This window comes from Eubalaena glacialis, chromosome 8 (genome assembly GCF_028564815.1).
Source record: "Eubalaena glacialis isolate mEubGla1 chromosome 8, mEubGla1.1.hap2.+ XY, whole genome shotgun sequence".
NCBI classification, from domain to species: Eukaryota; Metazoa; Chordata; class Mammalia; order Artiodactyla; family Balaenidae; genus Eubalaena; species Eubalaena glacialis.
Genome location: NC_083723.1, coordinates 86,738,370 through 86,762,559, shown reverse-complemented (window position 1 = coordinate 86,762,559; position 24,190 = coordinate 86,738,370). Strand labels below are relative to the sequence as shown.

Sequence of the window (24,190 nt, the reverse complement as noted above, 5' to 3'; positions counted from 1 at the left end):
GATGGCTTCACAGGTGAATTCAATCAAACATTTAGAGAATAGTCAACACCTGTCCTTCTCAAACTATTCCAAAAAATTGCAGAGGAAAGAACACTGCCAAACTCATTCTATGAGGCCACCATCACCCTAATACCAAAACCAGACAAAGATAAACCACACAAAAAAAGAAAATTACAGGCCAATATCACTGATGAACTTAGACGTGAAAATCCTCAACAAAATACTAGGAAACCAAATCCAACAATACATTAAAAGGATCATACAACATGATCAACTGGGATTTATCCCAGGGATGCAAGGATTTTTCAATATCCACAAATCAGTGTATTACACCACATCAACAAACTGAAGAGGAACCATGTGATCATCTCAAAAGCAGCAAAAGCTTTTGACAAAATTCAGCACCGGTTTATAAAAACCCTCCAGAGAGTGGGCATAGAGGGAACCTACCTCAACATAATAAAGACCATATATGACAAACCCACAGCTAACATCATACTTAATGGTGAAAAGCTGAAAGCATTTCCTCTAAGATCAGGAAAAAGACAAGGATGTCCACTCTCACCACTTTTATACAACGTAGTTTTGGAAGTCCTAGCCATGGCAATCAGAGAAGAAAAACAAATAAAAGGAAACCAAATTGGAAAAGAAGAAAAACTGTCACCATTTGCAGATGACATGATACTATGCATAGAAAATCCTAAAGATGCTACCAGAAAACTACTAGAGCTCATCAATGAATTTGGTAAAGTTGCAGGATAAAAAAATTAATACAAAGAAATCTCTTGAATTTCTATACACTAACAATGAAAAGATCAGAAAGAGAAATTAAGGAAACAATCCCATTTACCATCGCATCAAAAAGAATAAAATACCTAGGAATAAACCTACCTAAAGAGGCAAAAGGCCTGTACTCTGAAAACTATAAAATGCTGATGAAAGAAATTGAAGATGGCACAAACAGATGGAAGGATATATCATGTTCTTGGATTGGAAGAATCAATATTGTCAAAATGACTATACTACACTAGCTAATCTACAGATTCAGTGTGATCTCTATCAAATTACCAATAACATTTTTCTCAGAACTAGAACAAAAACTTTTTTTAACTTGTGTGGCAACGCAAAAGACCCCAAAGAGCTAAAGCAATCCTGAGAAAGAAAAATGGAGCTGGAGGAATTAGGCTCCCTGATTTCAGACTATACTACAAAGCTACATTAATCAAAATAGTATGGTACTGGCACAAAAACAGAAATATAGATCAATGGAACAGCATAGAAACCCCAGAAATAAACCCACACACGGTCAATTAATCTATGACAAAGGAGGCAAGACTATACAATGGAGAAAATACAATCTTTTCAATAAATGGTGCTGGGAAAACTGGACAGTCACATGTAAAAGAATGAAATTAGAACATTTTCTAACACCATACACAAAAATAAACTCAGTATGGATTAAAGACCTAAATGTAAGACCTGACACAATAAAAACTCTTAGAGGAAAACATAGGCAGAACACCCTTTGACATAAATCACAGCAATATCTTTTTTGATCCATCTCCTATAGTAATGGAAATAAACACAAAAATAAACAAATGGGAGCTAATTAAACTTAAAAGGTTTTGCACATCAAAGGAAACCATAAACAAAAAGACAACCCACAGAATGGGAGAAAATATTTGCAAATGATGCAACTGACCAGGGATTAATCTCCAAAATTTACAAACAGCTCATGCAGCTCAATATCAAAAAAAAAGCAAACAACCTAATCAAAAAATGGGCAGAAGACCTAAATAGACATTTCTCCAAAGAAGACATACAGATGGCCAAGAGGCACATGAAGAGATGCTCAAGATCGCTAATTATTAGAGAAATGCAAATCAAAACTAAAATGAGATATCACCTCACACCAGTCAGAATGGCCACCATCAAAAAGTCTACAAACAATAAATGCTGGAGAGAGTGTGGAGAAAAGGGAACCCTCTACACTGTTGGTGGCAATGTAAATCGGTAGAACCACTATGGAGAACAATACGGAGGTTCCTTAAAAAACTAAAAATTGAGTTGCCATATGATCCAGCAATCCCACTCCTGGGCATATATCCGGAGAAAACCATAATTCAAAAATATACATGCACCCCAATGTTCATTGCAGCACTATTTACAATAGCCAAGACATGGGAGCAACCTAAATATCCATTGACAGAGGAATGGATAAAGACGATGTGATACATATATACAATGAAATATTACTCAGCCCTAAAAAGAATGAAATAATGCCATTTGCAGCAACATGGATGGACCTCGAGGTTATCATAATAAGTGAAGTAAGTCAGAGAAAGACAAATATCATATGATATTCCTTATATGTGGAATCTAAAAAGATGATACAAATAACCTTATTTACAAAACAGAAATAGACTCAGACACTTAGAAAACAAACTTATGGTTATCAAAGGGGAAGGGTGGAGGGGAGGGATAAATTAGGAATTTGGGGGACTAACATATACATACTACTATACATAAAATAATCAACAAGGATCTACTGTATAGCACAGGGAACTCTACTCAATATTCTGTAATAACCTATATGGAAAAAGAATGGATATATGCATATGTATATATATGGATATATGCATATATGCATGTGGATATATGCACATATGTATATATGCATATGTATAACTGAATCACTTTGCTGTACACCTGAAACTAATACATTGTCAATCAACTACACCCCAATATAATATAAAAATTAAATTTTTTTAAAAACTCTAAAATAAGGAAACATCTATTAATATGAAAAGGTGATTAGAAAAAATAAGTAAGTTAATTAAATACTCCTGTTCATAAAAGGATACCATCAAAAAAATGAACATATGACCCACAGAATGGAAGAAAAGTTTTTAAGTCATGTATCTGATAAGGGACTTGTATCTAGAATATATAAAGAACTCAAAATTCAATAATATAAATGCTGAAAGCAGTTCTTCAAGCTGAAATGAAAGGACACTAATTAGTAACATACTGGTAAAAGTAAACATGTAGCCAAATTTAGAATATTCTAATATTGTAATACGGTGGTGTGTTAATCACATAACCCTAGTACAAAGGTTAAAGGACAAGAGTATTAAAATAACTAACTACAATAATTTGTTAATAAATACACAACATAAAAAGAGGTAAATTGTGACATCAAAAATGTAAGTGTGGAAGGAGTTAAAGGATAGAGGTTTTGTATGCAGTTGAAGTTATCAGCATAAATAGACTTTTATATCCACAAGATGTTTTATGTAAACCTCATGATAACCACAAAGCAAAAACCTACAGTAGATTCACAAAAGATAAGGAGAAGGGAATCAAAGCATATCACTATGGAAAATCATCAATTAACAAAGGAAGGCACCAAGAGAGGGAGAAAGGAACAAGGGAACTACAAAGCTTCTAGAAAAGAGTAAGATGGCATTAATAAATTCTTTCCCATCAATGATGACTCAGAATGTAAATAGATTAAATTCTTCAAACAAAAGGCACAGAGTGGCTGGATGGGTAGAAAACAAGACCCAACCATATGTTGCCTACAAGAGACTCACTCCAGCTTTAAGGTCACACATAGGCTCAAAGTGAAGGGATGGAAAAAGATGTTTCATGTAAGTGGAAACCAAAAAGAGCAGGGGTAACTATGCTTATATTAGACAAAATAGACTTTAAGCCAAAATTGTAGCAGGAGACAAAGAAGGTCACTATATAATGATAAAGAGGTCAATTCAAGAGAATATAACAATCATATGTGTATCCAACTTTGGAACACCCAAATATGTTAAGAAAATACTAATAGATTTGACGAGAGAAATAGACAACAATACAATAATAGTTGGGGACTTCCAGTATCCCACTTTCAACAATGGGTAGGTCATCCAGACAGAAAATCAATACGGAAATGTACTTGAACTATACTTTGGACAAAATTTACATAACACAAATACAGAACATTCTATCGAAAAGCAGCAGAATACACATTCTTCTCAAGTGTATATAGAACATTCTCCAAGATAGAGTTCATATCACAAAGTCTTAGAAACTTTAAGAAGATTGAGATAATACCAAATAGCTTTTCTGACCAAAATGGTATGAACTAGAAATCAATAACGAGGGGAAAACTGGAAAATTCACAAATACGTGGAAATTAAACAACACGCTTCTGAACAACCAGTGGGTTAAAGAAGAAATCAAACCTTTAGCTAGACTAAGAAAAAAAAAAAATCAAACTCAGACATGAAAACGATATTACAACTGATACCACAGAAATACAAAGGATAATTTTAGACTACCATGAACAACTATACACCAACAAATTGGATAACCTATAAGAAATGGATAAATTCCTAGAAACACACAACCTACCACGACTGAATAAGGAAGAAATGGAGAATCTAAACAGACCAGTACTGAGTAAGGAGATTGAATTAGTAATCAAAACTCTAACAAAGAAAAGCCTAGGACCAGATGGTTTCCCTGATGAAATCTACCAAACATTTAAAGAAAAAATAATGCCACTCCTCCTCAAACTCTTCCATAGAATTGAAGAAGAGGGAACGTTTCCAAACTCATTCTACGAGGCCAGCATTACAGAGAAAACTACAGGCCACTATTGTGATGAATATAAATGCAAAAATTCTCAAAAAATTATTAGCAAACCAAATTTAATAGCACATTGAAAGGATCATACCATGATCAAGTGGGATTTATCCCAGGGATGCAAGGATGGTTCAACATCCATGAATCAATCAATGTGATATACCATATTAACAAACTGAAGAATGAAAATCATAGGATTATCTCAATAGATACAGAGAAAGCTTTTGACAAATTTCAACATCCCTTCATGATAAAAACTCAAATACAGAGTATAGAAGGAACATACCTCAACATATTAAGGCCATATATGACAAATCCACAGCCAACATCATGTTCAATATGAAAAGCTGAAAGCATTTCCTCTAAGATCAGGAGCAAGACAAAGATGCTCACTCTCACCACTTTTGCTCAACGTAGTATTGGAAGTCCTAGCCACAGTAATCAGAGAAGAAAAATAATCAGAAGGAATCCAAATTGAAAAGAAGTAAAACTGTCACTGTTTGTAGATTGCACATGACATGATACTATATATAGAAAATCCTAAAGACATCAAAAAACTGTTAAAACTAATAATTACAGTAAAGTTTTAGAATATAAAATTAATACACAGAAATCTGTTGCATTTCTATACACTAGTAAACAATAGAGAAAAGAAATTAAGAAAACAACCCCATTTATAATTGCATCAAAAAGAAAACATCTAGGAATAAATCTAACCAAGAAGGTAAAAGACTTGGAAAACTATAAAACATTGATGAAAGAAATTGAAGATGACACAAATGGATTGGAAGAATTAATATTGTTAAAATGATTATACTACCCAAGGCAATCTACAGATTCAATGTAATCCTTATCAGAATACCAATGGCATTTTTCACAGAACTAGAACAAGTAATTCTAAAATTTGTATGGAAACACAAAGACCCCAAATAGCTAAAACAATCTTAAAGAAGAACAAAACTAGAGGCATAAGACTCCCTAATTTCCAATTATACTACAAAGCTATAGTGATCAAAATAGCATGGTAGTGGCAGAAAAAACACCATACAGATCAATGGAATAGAGAGTCCAGAAACAAACCCAGGCTTACATGGCCAATTAATCTATGACAAAGGAGGCAAGAATATACAATGGGGGAAAGACAGCCCCTTCAATAAATGGTGTTGGAAAAACTGCACAGCTACATGCAAAAGAGTGAAACTGGACTACTCACACCATATACAAAAATAAACAAAATAGATTAAAGAATTATATGTAAGACCTGAAACCATAAAACCACTAGAAGAAAACATAGGCAGTATGCTCTTTGACATTGGTCTTAGCAATATTTTTTTTTGGATCTGTCTCCATCAAGAGAAACAAAAGCAAAAATAACTAAATGGGACTACATCAAAGTAAAAAGCTTTTGCACAGCAAAGGAAACTATCAACAAAACAAAAAGGCAGGGACTTTCCTGGTGGTGCAGTGGTTAAGAATCCACCTGCCAATGCAGGGGACATGGGTTCGAGCCCTGGTCCAGGAAGATCCCACGTGCTGCGGAGCAACTAAACCCATGCGCCACAACTACTGAGGCTGTGCTCTAGAGCCTGCGAACCACAACTACTGAAGTCCGCACACCTAGAGCCTGTGCTCCACAACAAGAGAAGCCACTGCAATGAGAAGCCCATGCACCACAATGAAGAGTAGCCTCCGCTCACCACAACTAGAGAAAGCCTGCGCGCAGCAACGAGACCCAACGCAGGCATAAATAATTAATTAATTGATTTTTTAAAAAGGCAGTCTACCAACTGGGAGAAGATATTTACAGACAATGTGTCTGATAAAAAGTTAATATCCAAAATATACAAAGAAATCATACAACTCAACATTTAAAAAAAAAACCCAATTAAAAAAATGGGCAGAGGAACTGAACAGACATTTTTTCCAAAGACGACATACAGATGGCCAACAGACACATGAAAAGATGTTCAACATCACTAATCATCAGGGAAATGCAAATCAAAACCACAGTGAGATAACGCCTCACACCTGTCAGAATGGCTATTATGAAAAAGACAAAAAATAACAAGTAGTGTCAAGGATGTACAGAAAAGGGAACCCTCGTGTACTGTTGGTGGGATTGTAAATTGACGTAGCCACTATGGAAAACAGTATGGGGTTTTCTCAAAAAAATTAAAAATAGAACTGCCATATGATCCAGCAATATCACTTTTGGGTATTTACCCAAAGAAAACAAAAACATTAATTTGAAAAGATATATGCACCCAATGTTCATTGCAGCATTATTTACAATAGCCAAGATATGGAAGCAATGTAAGTGTCCATCAATTAATGAATGGATAAAGAAGATGTGGTATATATATGCAATGGAATGTTATCCAGCCTTGGAAAAAAGGAAATCTGGCCACTTACAACAACATGGATGGAACTAGAGGGTATTATGCTAAGTGAAACAAGTCAGACAGACAAAGACACATATACTGTATGATCTCACCAATATGCAGAATCTAAAAAACAAAGCAAATTAAAAAAAATGAAAACAGACTCATATAGAGAACAAATGGGTGGTGTCAGAGGGCATGGGGTTGGGGAGTAGGTGAAATAGGTTAAGGGGATTAAGAAGTATTGATACAAACCTCCAGTTGTAAAATAAATAAGCCATAGGGATATAATATACAGCATAAAGAATATGGTCAGTAATATTGTAATAACTTTGTATGGGGACTAGACTTACTGAGGTGATCATTTCATAATGTATGCAAATATCAAATTGCTACGTAGCACACCTGAAATGAACATAATATTGTATGTCAACTATATTTCAATTTTTTTAAAAGTAGAATTTCAGTGGGCGACAATTTCAAGAGATTGTAAAGCTCTGGAGATTTTTTTCCAACACGGGGATGAGCTAAATGTGAAAAAATCCCAACACCGTATATATCAAAGTTCTTAAGAGCAGCAAATGTGTGATGACCTAAGGAGTAAACATCTAAAATTTAGATAAATCAGATATTTGGTTTCCTTGCCTTTTAAAAATAACCTCTATCATATTTACAGTATTTTCCTAGTTAATTACTGCATTATGTAGCTTGGATTTTACATGTAAACTGACCTTGGATTTAGTAGTACAGTAGCTCTTTTTTGTGTTGGAAGATCTAGTTCTCTTGATGGTGAGCTATTTGAGCACCAGAAAGAGTTCTGGTGTGAATTTCTGGGTGCCACTCCACAACTGTCCAGCAGAGGGACCACAAGCTCTTCTTTTCCCCTTCTCTTGCAACTCTTTTCCTTTTTTCAGGCTGGAGGCCCTCAAGATGATTAATCTAGCTGATTGACCCTTGGAGCTACACCCTATACACTCTGATTTTAAGCAAACATAACTTTTCTAGGAAAGATTTGCGTGTCACTTTAAAGAGCTCAAGAGAAGGCTTGAGCCTTCTGAAGTGTCCTGCAGGCCTGTTCCAAAATCTGTTTCCTCTTTGTCCAATTTAAATCACTCACTGACAAGTTTGTCATAAAATTCCTTGAGATGAGTTGGGCTGAAAAGCAAAATACATATTCTGTATATAAATATAAATATAAATATACAGAGTCTATTCTATGCTAAAGTATGTACTATTTACAGTCTTGAGAGAGATCGTCAATAACATTTTAATGTGTCTATTTCAAATAAGCAATATCTATGTGAAATGTGAGCAGTTTGATATTCAGATGCTATTTTATCTTACCACAGCTTCCTAACATAATTACCTAAGACACTTCTCAGGAAACACAGTGTTTTCCTTTTAGAGAAATGAGAGAGAAAAGACACCAGATCCTCTGGCCAAAGAGATTTCTCAGCTCAGCAGCCAGCAATGGCCTGCAACCTGGGGTCCCCATTGTTTCTGGATCACACACAGGTGAGTCCAGGGAATTGACGACTTCTCATCTTAACACCATCTTGCTTTGATACACAACAGCTCTGTGGGTCTTCAGGTTTTCTGTCCCAGACCCAAGACACCCACTGACAATGCAGCCTTCAGACCCTTTAAACTTGTGGGTTATCTTCAAATAAAATACTGGAAATAACACAGAGGTCTAGCCCACTCTCACCCCATTCGCCAGGTAAACAGATCTCCAAAAACTGGGATTCCTGAGAGCCTTTGGGAAACATCTGAGGTGTCTTGGGGTTAGATGTGTGACTAGATTTGTCAGGGACAATTCTATGCTTTGAGAACATGAACACCTGTATGCTTCCCATGAGAAGCGGGGCCCTTGCCTTCAGAGTCCAGCTGGAAGCTGCCTGTGAAGGCTGGCGGATCTGATCCTCCCAGGCATTCACTGCACCAGCTGGCCTCAGCACCAAAACCACTCAGTCTGACGGCTGCTTGCCAGCAGGTGCATAAGACCCCTCTGTGAGATACATATGAAAAGACTGGACTTCTAAAAAATCCTCTGGTAATTTGGACTTGGATAAGTCCAATTCTTCATTAAGAATGATACGTTCAGAAAAATTCAGAAGAGAAGTTCAGAAAAATTCCTAGAGCTTCAGTTGCTTACCAGTTCTATAAATAATAAGGATTTACCCAACATCAGTCTTTGAAAGCTGGTCTTGTGTTTGGTAACTAAAGTAATGAAAGACCCTCACTGCCAGCTCCATTGGGACAGCAAGCCAAGGACTCAGACTCTTGATAAAACAGTCACCGTCACAGTGGCTCTCCTGCCGTTTGTCACCTTTGACCCTTCATGTGTTGAGCACCCTGTTGACCTCCTTCATAGATTCAGGTAGTTATTACCCCTGCTGAAGGGATCCCTTACCTAGTCAGTGAAAGCCACACTAAAATGCTTATAAACTAGTGCATTTCTTGAAGCTTCAGTCACCCCATCTCTATCTTGGGGTATTATTTATAGTGGGTTCAGCCACATTTCTTGGCACTCTGTTTAAACGAAGTCCCCTCCACATCGGTATTTCTCGAAGTGTGCGTCTCGGGACACCTTCATCAACCCAGCTGGACCACAGGCAGACCTAATCAGCATTCCAGCATCAGACTCTCACAGTCAGGGCTGAGGAATCTGCATGCCAGCGAGCTCCTAGGGAGACACTTCCATGCACTGAAGTGGGAGCCCCACTGCCCAGGGGAGAAATGCTCCTTGTTTGATAGCTCAGTAAGATGTAACACTTTAGAGTAGGATAGAAACTGAGGGCCTGGGAAATGCAGTTCACAAGTTGCCCCCCAGGACCCAGCAAGTCTGTGGTTGGAGCTGGGCCTCATCCTGGCCTTTCTTGACTCCCTGTGCCTGGGCTTTTAGAGTCAGTGAATGGGGGGAATTTTATAGTGTAGAAAATTCATAGAATTCCTTGAAGCACAGAACAGGGATGGTGCCCTGGTGGCTAAGAGGTAAAGCCATCTCAGGAATCTCTGTTTAAAAATGCCACTTCACAGTTCCAATGTGATTAAAGATCTAAATGTAAGACTGGATACTATCAATATAAAATTCTTAGAGGAAAACATAGGCAGAACACTCTGACATAAATCGCAGCCATATCTTTTTTTGATCCGTCTCCTAGGGTAATGGAAATAAAAACAAAAATAAACAAATGGGACCGAATTAAACTCAAAAGTTTTTGCACAGCAAAGGAAACCATAAACAAAATGAAAAGACAACCCACAGAATGGGAGAAAATGTTTGCAAACGATGCGACCAACAAAGGATTAATCTCCAAATTTACAAACAGCTCAGTATCAAAACAAACAACCCAATCAAAAAATGGGCAGAAGACCTAAATACACATTTCTCCAAAGAAGACATACAAGTGGCCAAGAGGCACATGAAAAGATGTCCAACATCCCTAATTATTAGAGAAATGCAAATCAAAACTACAATGAGATATCACCTCATACCCGTCAGAATGGCCATCATCAAAAAGTCTACAAACAATAAATGCTGGAGAGGGTATGGAGAAAAGGGAACCCTCCTACACTGTTGGTGGGAATGTAAATTGGTGCAGCCACTATGGAGAACAGTATAGAGGTTCCTTAATAAACTGAAAATAGAGCTACCGTATGATCGTGCAATCCCACTCCTGGGCATATATCCAGAGAAACATGGTCCAAAAGGATACATGCACGCCAATGTTCATTGCAGCACTGTTTACAATAGCCAAAACATGGAAGCAACCTAAATGTCCATCGACAGAGGAATGGATAAAGAAGATCTGGTACATATATACAATGGAATATTACTCAGCCATTAAGAAGAATGAAATAATGCCATTTGCAGCAACATGGATGAACCTAGAGATTATCATACTAAGTGAAGTGTCAAAGACAAATATCATATGATATCGCTTATATGTGGAATCTAAAAAGATGATACAAATGACCTTATTTACAAAACAGGAACAGACTCTTTAATTACAAACTTATGGCTACCAAAGGGGAAAGGTGGAGGTGGGGAGGGATAAGTTAGGAGTTTGGGATTGACATTCACACTACTATATATAAAATAGACAAATCAACAAAGGCCTACTGTATAGCACAGGGAACTCTACTCAATATTCTATAACCTAAATGGGAAAAGAATTTGAGAAAGAATAGATACATGTATATGTATAACTGAATCACTTTGCTGTACACCTGAAACTAACACAACATTGTAAATCAACTATACTCCAATATAAAATAAACATTTAAAATTAAAAAAACAAATAAGTAAATAAATAAATAAAAATGCCACTTCAGGACATCTCTGAACTCAGAGCGAAGAAACTAGCACAGGATACACAGTGGGCCTGGGCCCACTGGCCTGACACCCTCCTCCAGCTGCAGACTTGGGCTCAGTCCAAAGCAGCCGGTTCTGATGCAATCACACAACGCCGGCCAATTGCCTTCATTCATCATCACAGTAAAACCTGAGTCCTTAATGCTCCCCACCAGCAACAAAAATCATTTAATTACATAATTCATCATAATGGAGGTAGCAGGGTGCTTAGGAGAGCCCCTCTTCCATCACTGACTATTGATGGGAGCTCGGCTTGCTAAGCAGACACTATTAGGCACCCCAGAACCAAAGGCACCAACTGCAGCCTGCCCTGTGTGCCCAAGGCAAGGGAATGCCAGCAGGTGGGGAATCTCTTCTGGGGCTTTTCTCTCTCTCCCCTGTCTCCCTCCTGCCCAGGCTACCTGGGACCACCTGTGCACCAGGACCGAGCTCTCTGGGAACGAGGCAGTGCCCTCTTTTCCTGCTGCTCTTCAGCCTACGGATGTCACTGCTCTCATCGAGAGACTGCCCATGCTACCAAGCCCAACCTGACCCCCTGGGCACCCAGATCTGAGAAGAAGACAGTGGGTCCCCTCCAGTCCCTACCCTGGGGTGAAGGGAGGAATGGTGACCCCAGGGTGCCCCGGACCACACCTCACCTCTGCCTTCAAAGCTTGTCCTTGCTGTGCCGGGCTGCGCCCAGGCCCCGGCCTGCAGTGACTGCGGGCCTGGCCACTCCGGCCCTCTGCCACCTGCTTTCCTTGGTCTGTGTGCTGCTGGGGCAACTGCCACGTCAGTTGGCTACTCAGCCTCCCAAGCAGTTTCCAGAGAGCAGGAGGCTGCAGCAAGTGCTCCCGGGCCTGTCCCTTTTGCATTAGCCCCCAGCACCCCCCAACCCTCCCCCACTGCCTGCCTTTGTCAAGGTCACTTGTTTTCCACAGGCCTCCTTATCTGCTTGACACGTTCTAGGCCAACTGCACTCCTTATCACAGTAAAACCTGAGTCCTCACGCTCCCAACCAGCAATAAGAATCGTTTTAATTACATAATTCATCATAATAGAGGCAGCAGGGCACATAGGCGAGCCCATCTTCCACCACTGACTGTTGATGAGAGCTCAGCTTGTTAAGCCGGCACCATTAAGCGCCTCAGAACCGAAAGTGCCAGGTGAAACCTGCCTTGTGCGGTTTGACCCTGAAAGTCAGGGTCATCCCCCCATCCCCACGGGGGGCCTCTTTTATGCCCAGCAAACTCCTCCCCAGTGAGGGTCCTCCCCCCTCCACTTTTAGGCCCGTGGCCTGCTTCTCAGCGGTGGCTGGGTCTCCCCGCACTCCCACTCTTGGGCAGGCCCTGGCGTCTGAACTCATGTCCATCTTTATGGTGTTGTTCACGCAAAGGGGCCTCCTCGTGCTTGGCTGAGGGCTGTCACTGTATCTGGGCACAGAGAAGTGGTCTGGGAACTCCCCAAACACTGCCATCTCCCAGAGAAGCTTGGCCCCCACAGATGATGATGGTGATGAGGAGGAGGCTTGCCACATACATCCAATATTTCATTTCATCTTTATGACAATATTACGAGGTAGGTAGAAATATCCCCATTTTTCAGATATGGAAACTGAGGCTCAGGGGAGGTCAAGTAACTTGCCCAAAGTCACACCAATAATAAGTTCCAGATGGATTTAAACAGGAGTCTGGGCCTATAACACCCATTACAGCTGAGCTCTTAGTCCCTCCCAGAGCTTCCCTTCCTCTCCTCCCACCAGTTCCCCCAAACTTGCTGGGCCTCCAGCTCACCCTGGAAGTGTTCCAGGGGCCTGCTCCGCAGGGGAAGACCAATGTCCCCGTCCCTCCATGCCCAGCGCTGTTCCACTCCCATCCTCATCCCTTCCTCAGGGACCAGTGTGATGACCTGCACTTTCCTTTCCAGGCTCCCCGGTGCACTAGTGCTGCAGCCTTTTCCTCTGCTTTGCACAAAGCCTGCAGAACGGCCTCCCAGCTCCTTAGCCAGCTGCCGTTTAAGATCTGGCCTCGGGTTCCGTTTACTCTTCACCCCACCACACATCATAAACTCTTGCCAAAGTGACCTATACTGAACCCTTCCCTCCTCCACACCTTGTCCTCAGTCCCCTGCCCAGAATGCCATCTCCCACTCGCCCTCCACATCTCCAGTCCTGCCCATTCAAGTCCCAGCTCAGAGACACCTTCCCCAGGAAGACTCCTCAGATTTGCTGCCAGGTGAAAACATGCTCTCTTCCTGATTCACATAGCACTTTATATCTCTCCTGTACAAGTTTTCCTGGGTTTATTCTTAATTATGAGCCTCTCCCTTAAAGAACTTTAAAAACAAGCCCTTTGGAGTCAAACAGAGCTGAGTCGGAATCCCGACTTTGTCACTTACCAGCTGTGAGGCCCAGGTAGGTCACTGTAAAATGGGGGCGATGGCATCGGCCTCGAATCCTTGAAGAATGTCCTCAGGTTAGCTGTGGAGGTCACCTGGCCAGGTGTGTGACATCCAGGAAGCGGGCAGTGCCCGTTCCCCTCTGGGCCCTTCCTTCCTGCCCTCAGGAACGCTTCCCACCTTCACTCCTCTGCGCCTGCCCACCTTCAGCGGCAATTAGGCTAAGCACGCACCCCTGTGCGTGGGGCGGGGCTCTTCCCGGGGCCTATCAACCGGGAAAGGGACCAGGTGCCGGGCAGTAGAGGGAACTCGGATGATAGCCTTCGACGGGCAGGAGACCTCGTGGTGCCCACTCTGTCCTCACTCTGGACTTCCTGCAGGGTGTTTGGACTGACCCAAGGGTCTTCCTAAAGGGCAGGGGCTGCTGGCCTCTCCAGGTGGGGTGAGGCAGGGAGACTCCTACCTGCCCCCACAAGCTGAAGAGGAGGAAGCTCGTTTTCGATTCCCTGGTTTGTTTCTTTGCCTCCTTATGCCTTTGGTAAGGGCTGTTTACCTGCTCACCTGTGTGGTGGGTGGGAGCACTCCCAGGTGAGTGCCTTGAGACCAGGGGGCAGCAGCAAGGAGACTGGGCGGAGAGCCTGGCTGGAAGGGACTGGCCCTCTCCCACGGAGCCCTGTCTCCAGGCATCACCAGCCTGGGGGCTCAGGGTTCTGTTTTATTAAGGGGCCCATGGTTTTTCTTACAAGATGGAAGATGCTGGAATGAATCGCTTTGTCTGGCTTCTGCAAGAGGCTTCCCAGAGCCAGGAGAGAGGCGAGCTTCCCAAAGGCCTAGCACTCGGATCCCTGCGGGCTACCCCCTCCAGGGAGACCCTGCTGCCTCCTTCCAGGCTCACCAAGAGGAGAATGGAGAATACTGGGGATCCCACACATCCAGGCCCTTGCAGCTGCAGGGGTGCCACGCTGCAGACACACACAGCCCAGGACCATGGCCGAGTGACCCTGGAAGGCAGGGGTCTCCCTCCTCCTCCCCCGCCCACCCCCAGGGCCCAGCCTGGTGGGTGCACCATGTGTGATGAATGAAAAGCAGCCCAAGGCTTTTGTTTTTTTATAAATTTATTTTATTTATTTATTTTTGGCTGCATTGGGTCTTCGTTGCTGCACACGGGCTTTCTCTAGTTGCAGCAAGCGGGGGCTACTCTTGGTTGTGGTGCGCGGGCTTCTCATTGTGGTGGCTTTTCTCTTGTTGCAGAGCACGGGCTCTAGGCACGCGGGCTCTAGAGCTCAGGCTCAGTAGTTGTGGTGCACGGGCTTAGTTGCTCCGTGGCATGTGGGATCTTCCCAGACCAGGGCTCGAACCCATGTCCCTTACATTGGCAGGCGGATTCTTAACCACTGTGCCACCAGGGAAGTTCCCAGGGCTTTTAAATATCCCTTTCTTCTCTCTGGTACTTCTAATTTACCCTCCAAATACATATATTTTAATTTCCCCATTCTAGAATGAAATACTCTATCACTTTCAGTGACTCCTTCCTAGCAAAATGCTGCTTCAGGGAGTGGCATAAAAAGAAAGAATTATAGGACTTAATCTCCTTCACGTGTTTCCACTTCTGCTGAGGACTTCAGCACACCTGGTCTACAGGGAAATGTATTTATTCTGTTAAAAAGTGTAAATCTTCGAACAATGTCTTTTTTGGGGGGAAGGGGGCTTGGGCCTTTTATTATTTATGCATTTATTTCATTGTGATCATGGAACGTTTCAAACATAGACAAAAGTAGAAAGAAGAGTGACATGAACTCCTATGTTCCCATCACCCAGCTTCAACAACTATCCACAATTTGTAAATTTAAGTATTCTTTGGATTTTAAGCTCTACTCAATCCTCTCATATTTACTGTGCAGGGGAAGAGGGAAGAGATAGACCGTCTGATTATTAATTTATCTTAACGTTTCTAGAAAACTTAAGCTTTTAATTCTGGAAGTTTTATGAAAATCTTGCCTCTGGGCTAAAGGCTCACAGGCCCAGGCAGGGAGGAGCCTAGGCGGCCAGGTGCTAGCAGAGGACCAGACAGCTGCTTCCACAGCCTAACGCTCTACTACGGAAAGGCTCCATCATTCCGCAGCCTGGCTGGCAACCGAGACTTTTAAAGGCTAAATGTGCCCAGCGATGATGCCACTTAAGATGCCACGTCTGAGCCCGGCTTTTACTCCTTCTGGAAGACAGAGTCAGTCTGCCATCTCCTGTCAACTCAAATAGAACAAATCACAGGTTCCGTCCCTGGGAGATGACTTAATGAGTGTCCTACCAAGTTTCTCCACCAGGGGGAACCGTGAGGGGCAGTCTTGGACCCTTACCGGGCCTTTGGGTCTTTTTCAGTGGCATGCGGGCCGGACCATCAGTGTCCACATGACAGGCTCCACTGGGTGGGGATCCTTCTTTTTGAGAGCTCAGCTGGACCAGTGGACAGTCCAGGATGACACACTGTTGGGAAACCACAAAGCTCATGTTCCAGTTGAGGGGAACTCTGGGGATAAAATGTAAACAATAAATAATTTAAAATAATTACAAAAAAACGCTGCTGCTTATTGAGCTCTCACCATGTGTCCTGGGGAATGGCTCCCCCTGGAGTTGTGCCCTGTGGTCAGACAGTATGCTAAGAACTTTATAGATGTTATTTATTCTCTGCAACCCTGAGGGATTCTATCCTCGTTTAATAGGTTAGAAACCTGGGACTCAGCCAGACAAGCAGAACCTGCAGGGGCCGCACCTTGGACCTGGCAGAGCTGGGTCTCAGCAGCCAGGTCTGCTGGTTCCAAACCCCGGGCCTGTGGCCACTGAGCAATGACCCCACTCCTGGGGCCCTTGGGTGACAAGTGCCCCCACTCTGTGTCTCTGGTGTGAGTTTGCGTCCAGCCAAGGCTAAGCAGAAGTCCTGCGCAAACTCCATTATAGCAGGTGTGGCCGCTGCAGTTTAGCTCCCCAGCCTCTGGCTCAAACCAAATGACCTTCACAAAGGTTGTTTAACTGGATTTCTTTCCCTCTCTCCTTACTTAAGAAGCCCTTTGCTTCCCACAGTTTTGCTGCAAAAATCTGGCTAAAAGGACTTGGGGCTTCTGGCTGGTGAATGCAGGTGGAGCTTTTAACTTTTTTTTTTTTTTTTTTTTAAACATCTTTATTGAAGTATAATTGCTTTACAATGGTGTGTTAGCTTCTGCTTTATAACAAAGTGAATCAGTTATACATATACATATGTTCCCATATCTCATCCCTCTTGCATCTCCCTCCCTCCCACCCTCCCTATCCCACCCTCCCTATCCCACCCCTCTAGGTGGTCACAAAGCACCAAGCTGATCTCCTTGTGCTATGCGGCTGCTTCCCACTAGCTATCTATTTCACATTTGGTAGTGTATATATGTCCATGACACTCTCTCACCCTGTCACATCTCACCCCTCCCCCTCCCCATATCCTCAAGTCCATTCTCTAGTAGGTCTGTGTCTTTATTCCCATCTTGCCACTAGGTTCTTCATGACCTTTTTTTTAAATTTTTTTTTTCCTTAGATTCCATATATATGTGTTAGCATACTGTATTTATTTTTCTCTTTCTGACTTACTTCACTCTGTATGACAGACTCTAACTCCATCCACCTCATTACAAATACCTCCATTTCATTTCTTTTTATGGCTGAGTAATATTCCATTGTATATATGTGCCACATCTTCTTTATCCATTCATCCGATGATGGACACCTAGGTTGCTTCCATGTCCTGGCTATTGTAAACAGAGCTGCAATGAATATTTTGGTACATGACTCTTTCTGAATTATGGTTTTCTCAGGGTATATGCCCAGTAGTGGGATTGCTGGGTCGTATGGTAGTTCTATTTGTAGTTTTTTAAGGAACCTCCATACTGTTCTCCATAGAGGCTGTATCAATTTACATTCCCACCAACAGTGCAAGAGTGTTCCCTTTTCTCCACACCCTCTCCAGCATTTATTGTTTCTAGATTTTTTGATGATGGCCATTCTGACCGGTGTGAGATGATACCTCATTGTAGTTTTGATTTGCATTTCTCTAATGATTAATGATGTTGAGCATTCTTTCATGTGTCTGTTGGCAATCTGTATATCTTCTTTGGAGAAATGTCTATTTAGGTCTTCTGCCCATTTTTGGATTGGGTTGTTCGTTTTTTTGTTATTGAGCTGCATGAGCTGCTTGTAAATCTTGGAGATTAATCCTTTGTCAGTTGCTTCATTTGCAACTATTTTCTCCCATTCTGAGGGTTGTCTTTTGGTCTTGTTTGTGGTTTCCTTTGCTGTGCAAAAGCTTTTAAGTTTCATTAGGTCCCATTTGTTTATTTGTGTTTTAATTTCCATTTCTCTAGGACCTGGGTCAAAAAGGATCTTGCTGTGATTTATGTCATAGAGTGTTCTGCCTATGTTTTCCTCTAAGAGTTTGATAGTGTCTGGCCTTACACTTAGGTCTTTAATCCATTTTGAGTTTATTTTTGTGTATGGTGTCAGGGAGTGTTCTAATTTCATACTTTTACATGTACCTGTCCAATTTTCCCAGCACCACTTATTGAAGAGGCTGTCTTTTCTCCACTGTATATGCTTGCCTCCTTTATCAAAGATAAGGTGACCCTATGTGCATGGGCTTATCTCTGGGCTTTCTATCCTGTTCCATTGATCTATATTTCTGTTTTTGTGCCAGTACCAAACTGTCTTGATTACTGTAGCTTTGTAATATAGTCTGAAGTCAGGGAGCCTGATTCCTCCGGCTCCATTTTTCGTTCTCAAGATTGCTTTGGCTATTCGGGGTCTTTTGTGTTTCCATACAAATTGTGAAATTTTTTGTTCTAGTTCTGTGAAAAATGCCAGTGGTAGTTTGATAGGGATTGCATTGAATCTGTAGATTGCTTTGGGTAGCAGAGTCATTTTCAAAATGTTGATTCTTCCAATCCAAGAACATGGTATATCTCTCCATCTATTTGTATCATCTTTAATTTCTTTCATCAGTGTCCTATAATTTTCTGCATACAGGTCTTTTGTCTCCTTAGGTAGGTTTATTCCTAGATATTTTATTCTTTTTGTTGCAATGGTAAACGGGAGTGTTTTCTTAATTTCACTTTCAGATTTTTCATCAGTAGTATACAGGAATGCAAGAGATTTCTGTGCATTAATTTTGTATCCTGCTACTTTACCAAATTCATTGATTAGCTCTAGTAGTTTTCTGGTAGCATCTTTTGGATTCTCTATGTATAGTATCATGTCATCTGCAAACAGTGACAGCTTTACTTCTTCTTTTCCGATTTGGATTCCTTTAATTTCTTTTTCTTCTCTGATTGCTGTGGCTAACACTTCCAAAACTATGTTGAATAATAGTGGTGAGAGTGGGCAACCTTGTCTTGTTCCTGATCTTAGTGGAAATGGTTTCAGTTTTTCACCATTGAGGACAATGTTGGCTGTGGGTTTGTCATATACGGCCTTTATTATGTTGAGGAAAGTTCCCTCTATGCCTACTTTCTGCAGGACTTTTATCATAAATGGGTGTTGAATTTTGTCGAAAGCTTTCTCTGCATCTATTGAGATGATCATATGGTTTTTCTCCTTCAATTTGTTAATATGATGTATCACGTTGATTGATTTGCGTATATTGAAGAATCCTTGCATTCCTGAAATAAACCCCACTTGATCATGGTGTATAATCCTTTTAATGTGCTGTTGGATTCTGTTTGCTAGTATTTTGTTGAGGATTTTTGCATCTACGTTCATCAGTGATATTGGCCTGTAGTTTTCTTTCTTTGTGACATCTTTGTCTGGTTTTGGTATCAGGGTGATGGTTGCCTCATAGAATGAGTTGGGGAGTGTTCCTCCCTCTGCAATATTTTGGAAGAGTTTGAGAAGGATAGGTGTTAGCTCTTCTCTAAATGTTTGATAGAATTCGCCTGTGAAGCCATCTGGTCCTGGGCTTTTGTGTGTTGGAAGATTTTTAATCACAGTTTCAATTTCAGTGCTTGTGATTGGTCTGTTCATATTTTCTATTTCTTCCTGGTTCAGTCTTGGCAGGTTGTGCATTTCTAAGAATCTGTCCATTTCTTCCAGGTTGTCCATTTTATTGGCATAGAGTTGCTTGTAGTAATCTCTCATGATCGTTTGTATTTCTGCAGTGTCAGTGGTTACTTCTCCTTTTTCATTTCTAATTCTATTAATTTGAGTCTTCTCCCTTTTTCTTTTGATGAGTCTGGCTAATGGTTTATCAATTTTGTTTATCTTCTCAAAGAACCAGCTTTTAGTTTCATTGATTTTTGCTATAGTTTCCTTCATTTCTTTTTCATTTATTTCTGATCTGATCTTTATGATTTCTTTCCTTCTGCTAGCTTTGGGGTTTTTTTGTTCTTCTTTCTCTAATTGCTTTAGGTGCAAGGTTAGGTTGTTTATTCGAGATGTTTCCTGTTTCTTGATGTAGGCTTCTATTGCTATAAACTTCCCTCTTAGAACTGCTTTTGCTGCATCCCATAGGTTTTGGATCGTCGTGTCTCCATTGTCATTTGTTTCTAGGTATTTTTTGATTTCCCCTTTGATTTCTTCAGTGATCACTTCGTTATTAAGTAGTGTATTGTGTAGCCTCCATGTGTTTGTATTTTTTACAGATCTTTTCCTGTAATTGATATCTAGTCTCATAGCGTTGTGGTCAGAAAAGATACTTGATACGATTTCAATTTTCTTAAATTTACCAAGGCTTGATTTGTGACCCAAGATATGATCTATCCTGGAGAATGTCCCATGAGCACTTGAGAAAAATGTGTATTCTGTTGTTTTTGGGTGGAATGTCCTATAAATATCAATTAAGTCCATCTTGTTTAATGTATCATTTAAGAGCTTTTAACTTTAGATGAAGCACCAAAAAAGGTCAGCTCAGCTGGGGAGCACCCTTTCCTACCCGTCACGACTCTTCATTGTAACTCGGCTGCTTTCGGCCAAGGCTCAGCCGGCACAGGTTCCGGGCCTCCGGGCGCCGCTCACCCTCCCACTGAACAGACACCCCTGGGAGTGGGCATGGCTGATGCCCGGGTACCTGCAGAGCCCCCAGAAAGGGGTTTCCTTCCCGTGCTCATGACCAGTGATGCTCCTTGGAGCCAGGTGGCCCCAAAGGTGGCCTCTGATGGACAACGGGCCCCTTTGCCCATCCGGCCCTGGGCCCAACAAGCCACGGGGTTCCCACTGGTGGTGACGATGGTCCACACGTTCACTGTCAGTGTTAACACTCTCACACGTCAGTGTCGGCAGCACAGGGTTGACATGTGTGCATGGGCTTTGGACTGAGTGTGGATCCCGTCTATTTACTTACTGCTTGTGTGACCTTCAGGAGGTGAAGTTCTCTAAGCCTCAGTTTCTTCGGCTGTGAAATGGGCATTACAATCCTGGTCTCACGGGGACCTAAGCGAGAACCCAACCTGGGAAAGGAAAAGCGTGCCTGGTGGCAGTTAACCCACGCTTCCCCCCCCCGCCCCCAACACGCCTCACAAAGAAGGACCCTCCTTCCCTTGACACTCCGGGGCTTAGCTTCCTGTGGATCCAGAATCAACAGCTATTCCTTGGGATCAGCAGAGGGAGGCTCTGGGTAGAGAATGACTAGGCTGGGGACCCGGAGCGGGTGGGGAAGGAGGAAAGGAGTTTGTTCCGATGGAATGCTCGTCCAGCACAAGGGAACCCACAGTGTCTGCAGGCACAAATGGTCCTTCAAAGTAACAGACGGTCTGGCAAAGGGCTCAGAGGATGAAGCATGGGATGGGAGGGAGGAGACGATCTAAAGATTTTACAGAGGTCTCGGGGGGTCAATGAGGGTGTGACGGGTGCGTCTGCATTATCTCAAGGCGGGGATGTAAAAGGAGCTCCCGGGGTTCATCATGTTCAGGGCCCTGCAGGCCACAGCCCCCCCAGAGGCATCAGAAGGGGGCACAAAACACACACAGCAGGAGACCCACCCCCAGGCTCTCGCTGAGGCCAGGCAGGTTCATCTCTGTTTATTTTTTCAAAACAAAACTAAAAATCATCACTCAAAACATTTGAGGAGAGTGCTCAAGTTAAAAGCTTTATGGAATTTGCAGCCAGCACATCGCGGACTGGTGGTCAGAAACGGGAGCTCCTGGCGTCGCCCGGGCAGGTCGCCCTCTCTGCCTTCAGCCTCCACTGCTGTGCCCTTCGAGCTGAGGTCCAGGCAGCGGGGTGGCCAGCCCAGGGCAGTGGCTGAGGTTGGCAGCATCCCCAGATCAGAGGCTTTCCAGTTCTCCACTGGGCTTCTGATTTGACCATCCAGCACCTTGAGGGCCCGCCATGCTCCCTCCCCCATGAGAGTCCAAAAGCATCTGCAAGGAAGGCAGGCGGGTCAAGGCCCGGGCGCTGGCGCTGTCAGGACGAGGACGAAAGGGCAGGCAGTTCGGGCTCTGCATCTTCACCAGGAAGGGCGAACTCGTCGCGTCCGGGGTCAGGGGGTGGAAAACTGATTTGCTGTCATCATCGCTCGTGCTTAGTGTTGGCTTCACTTCGCTCCAGGGTGACCCCGTTGCCGTTCCGAGGGCCTTCCTTCCTGCTCCAGTCCTTCTCCGTGTAAAGCTCGGCGAGCACAGGGCAGTGTTCAGAAGCCACTCCGCCCCAGGACCAGTTATCTGGAATCCAAGGGTTCGTGAGGCCTTCTCTCACTACAGCCCAGTGGCCTGGAGGCAGAGGGAAGACAGACCCAGAAATCAGGATGGGGGACACGGTAGAGGTCACAGGCTGGCGGCTGGAGGCCAATGCTGTATGTCTGCAAGCCTGACAAGACCCCTCAAGTCAGCCGGCTTGTCTGTGCAAACGAGCTGTTTCAGCCCATTGGATGTGCCGGACAAGTGAGGGTTTACCATGTAGGCCCTGAAACTACCCTGGGTCCAGGCCTCCTGCCCAGTCACACACCCGTCGGCCTACGTGTGGTGGCCCCCGCCTCACCATGCACCACTTCTAATCTGCCCAGCAAGGCTAAGTGTTTGACACAGGGACACATGCCCTGCAAAGATGTCTAAAGCGAAGTGAAGGTCCTATTTCACAAAGCAAAGACACTGGGGCAGGGGGGCAGGGGCGTGGGGAGGAAGTTCTACAAAAAGAGCAAAGAAGAGAAAGTTACAGAAGTTTATGAGAAAGTAAAGGTATCTTTAAAGTCAAGATTTAGAAATATATGAAGCAGGAGGTACGTTTAAGAAACAATGAAATAGTCACGAAAGCAAGGACAGAGCAATTAGAAGCACTGGCATGGCCCTCAGTGAGAACCGTGGCGGATAATTAGGTGCACCCAGGCCTGGGCTCTGGTGTGAGCTGTGCCTGCCCAGGTGACAGCTCCATGATGGTGGCAACTCCTCCCTGCACCTCGGTTTCTACAACTTAAGAGCAGGGGGTAGATGAGACGATCTCTACCTTCCTCCCGGCCCCGTGCTCTCGGGCGCTCCAGCTCCCTTGGTGACAGCACTGCCCTCCCACCAGGCCCCATGGCACCCTGCCACTGGCCTTGGTCTGGCCAGCAGTGCGTTTCTGCAAATTGCACCTTGCCTAGTTTGATGGCCATCACTCCCTCTGAGACCCACTTTCTTCGTCCTTTGGATTCTCCCATGACACAGTCCAACAGGAAATTCTAGTCCTGAGGATCTAAGTCTTGGCTGCACGTTGGGGTCTCACAGTGGGACCTCAGCGTTGGTACCTAAAAACTTTTTTAATGTCTCACTGAAGTATAACCTGCATCCATTGGTGCTTAGTAAAGCTTCCAGGTAGAACTGAGAACAACCGCTCTTGCCCTTCACCGAAAGACCTGCTGCTTCTATATTTCTGTTTATGACTGTTTCATGACCCAAAGTCTGTTCAGCAAGTGACTGGTTTGGGGGGGAGTGCTTTTCAGTGCTGAGATTACCCACCACACCCTGGTCCTGGTGGAGTCCTGTCTAAAGAACTTTTCCATCCTAGCGTGATGCCAGGTGACATGTCAGCTCACCTCCAGCTGCCGCTCCTCAGGGCACTGACAGCCTGTCGGTAAACCTCAGGCCGCAACACAGCGCCTGAATGTGACAGGGCTTGAGGAGTGTTTGCTGAAGGACTCAGTGTCCTTAAAATTAGCCTAAGGTATCAGCTCATCTTGGAATTGGGGGATGCTGCCAGTCTGGAACCAGGTTTGCCCAAGACACACTTGCTCTGGCCCTGCTGCAGATCAGTGAACGCCTTTTATTATTTTTCACACCCCCTTCACTCTTAAAAGTGGCTCTGTTTGAACGATAATTACACAGCCACCTAAGCAATAGCCTGATAAATGCCCCCAGAGGAGGGAAGGTCACTCCTGACTCTTGCTGAAACCAAACAATCCAGAACTGTCAGCTCAGACAGGCGATCCTTACTCTGT

General features: G+C 43.2%; 1 protein-coding gene across 1 annotated transcript in view; it reads right to left on the bottom strand.

Annotated features, from left to right (window-relative positions):
• Positions 1-21,799: 21,799 nt before the first annotated feature.
• Positions 21,800-24,190, bottom strand: part of EEPD1 (endonuclease/exonuclease/phosphatase family domain containing 1) — a 115,049-nt gene continuing 112,658 nt past the window's right edge. The window contains exon 8 of the mRNA XM_061197916.1: positions 21,800-22,490. Within this exon, the coding sequence (XP_061053899.1) occupies positions 22,291-22,490 (200 nt within the window). The 3' untranslated portion in view covers positions 21,800-22,290. The remainder of the gene's footprint in view (positions 22,491-24,190) is intronic.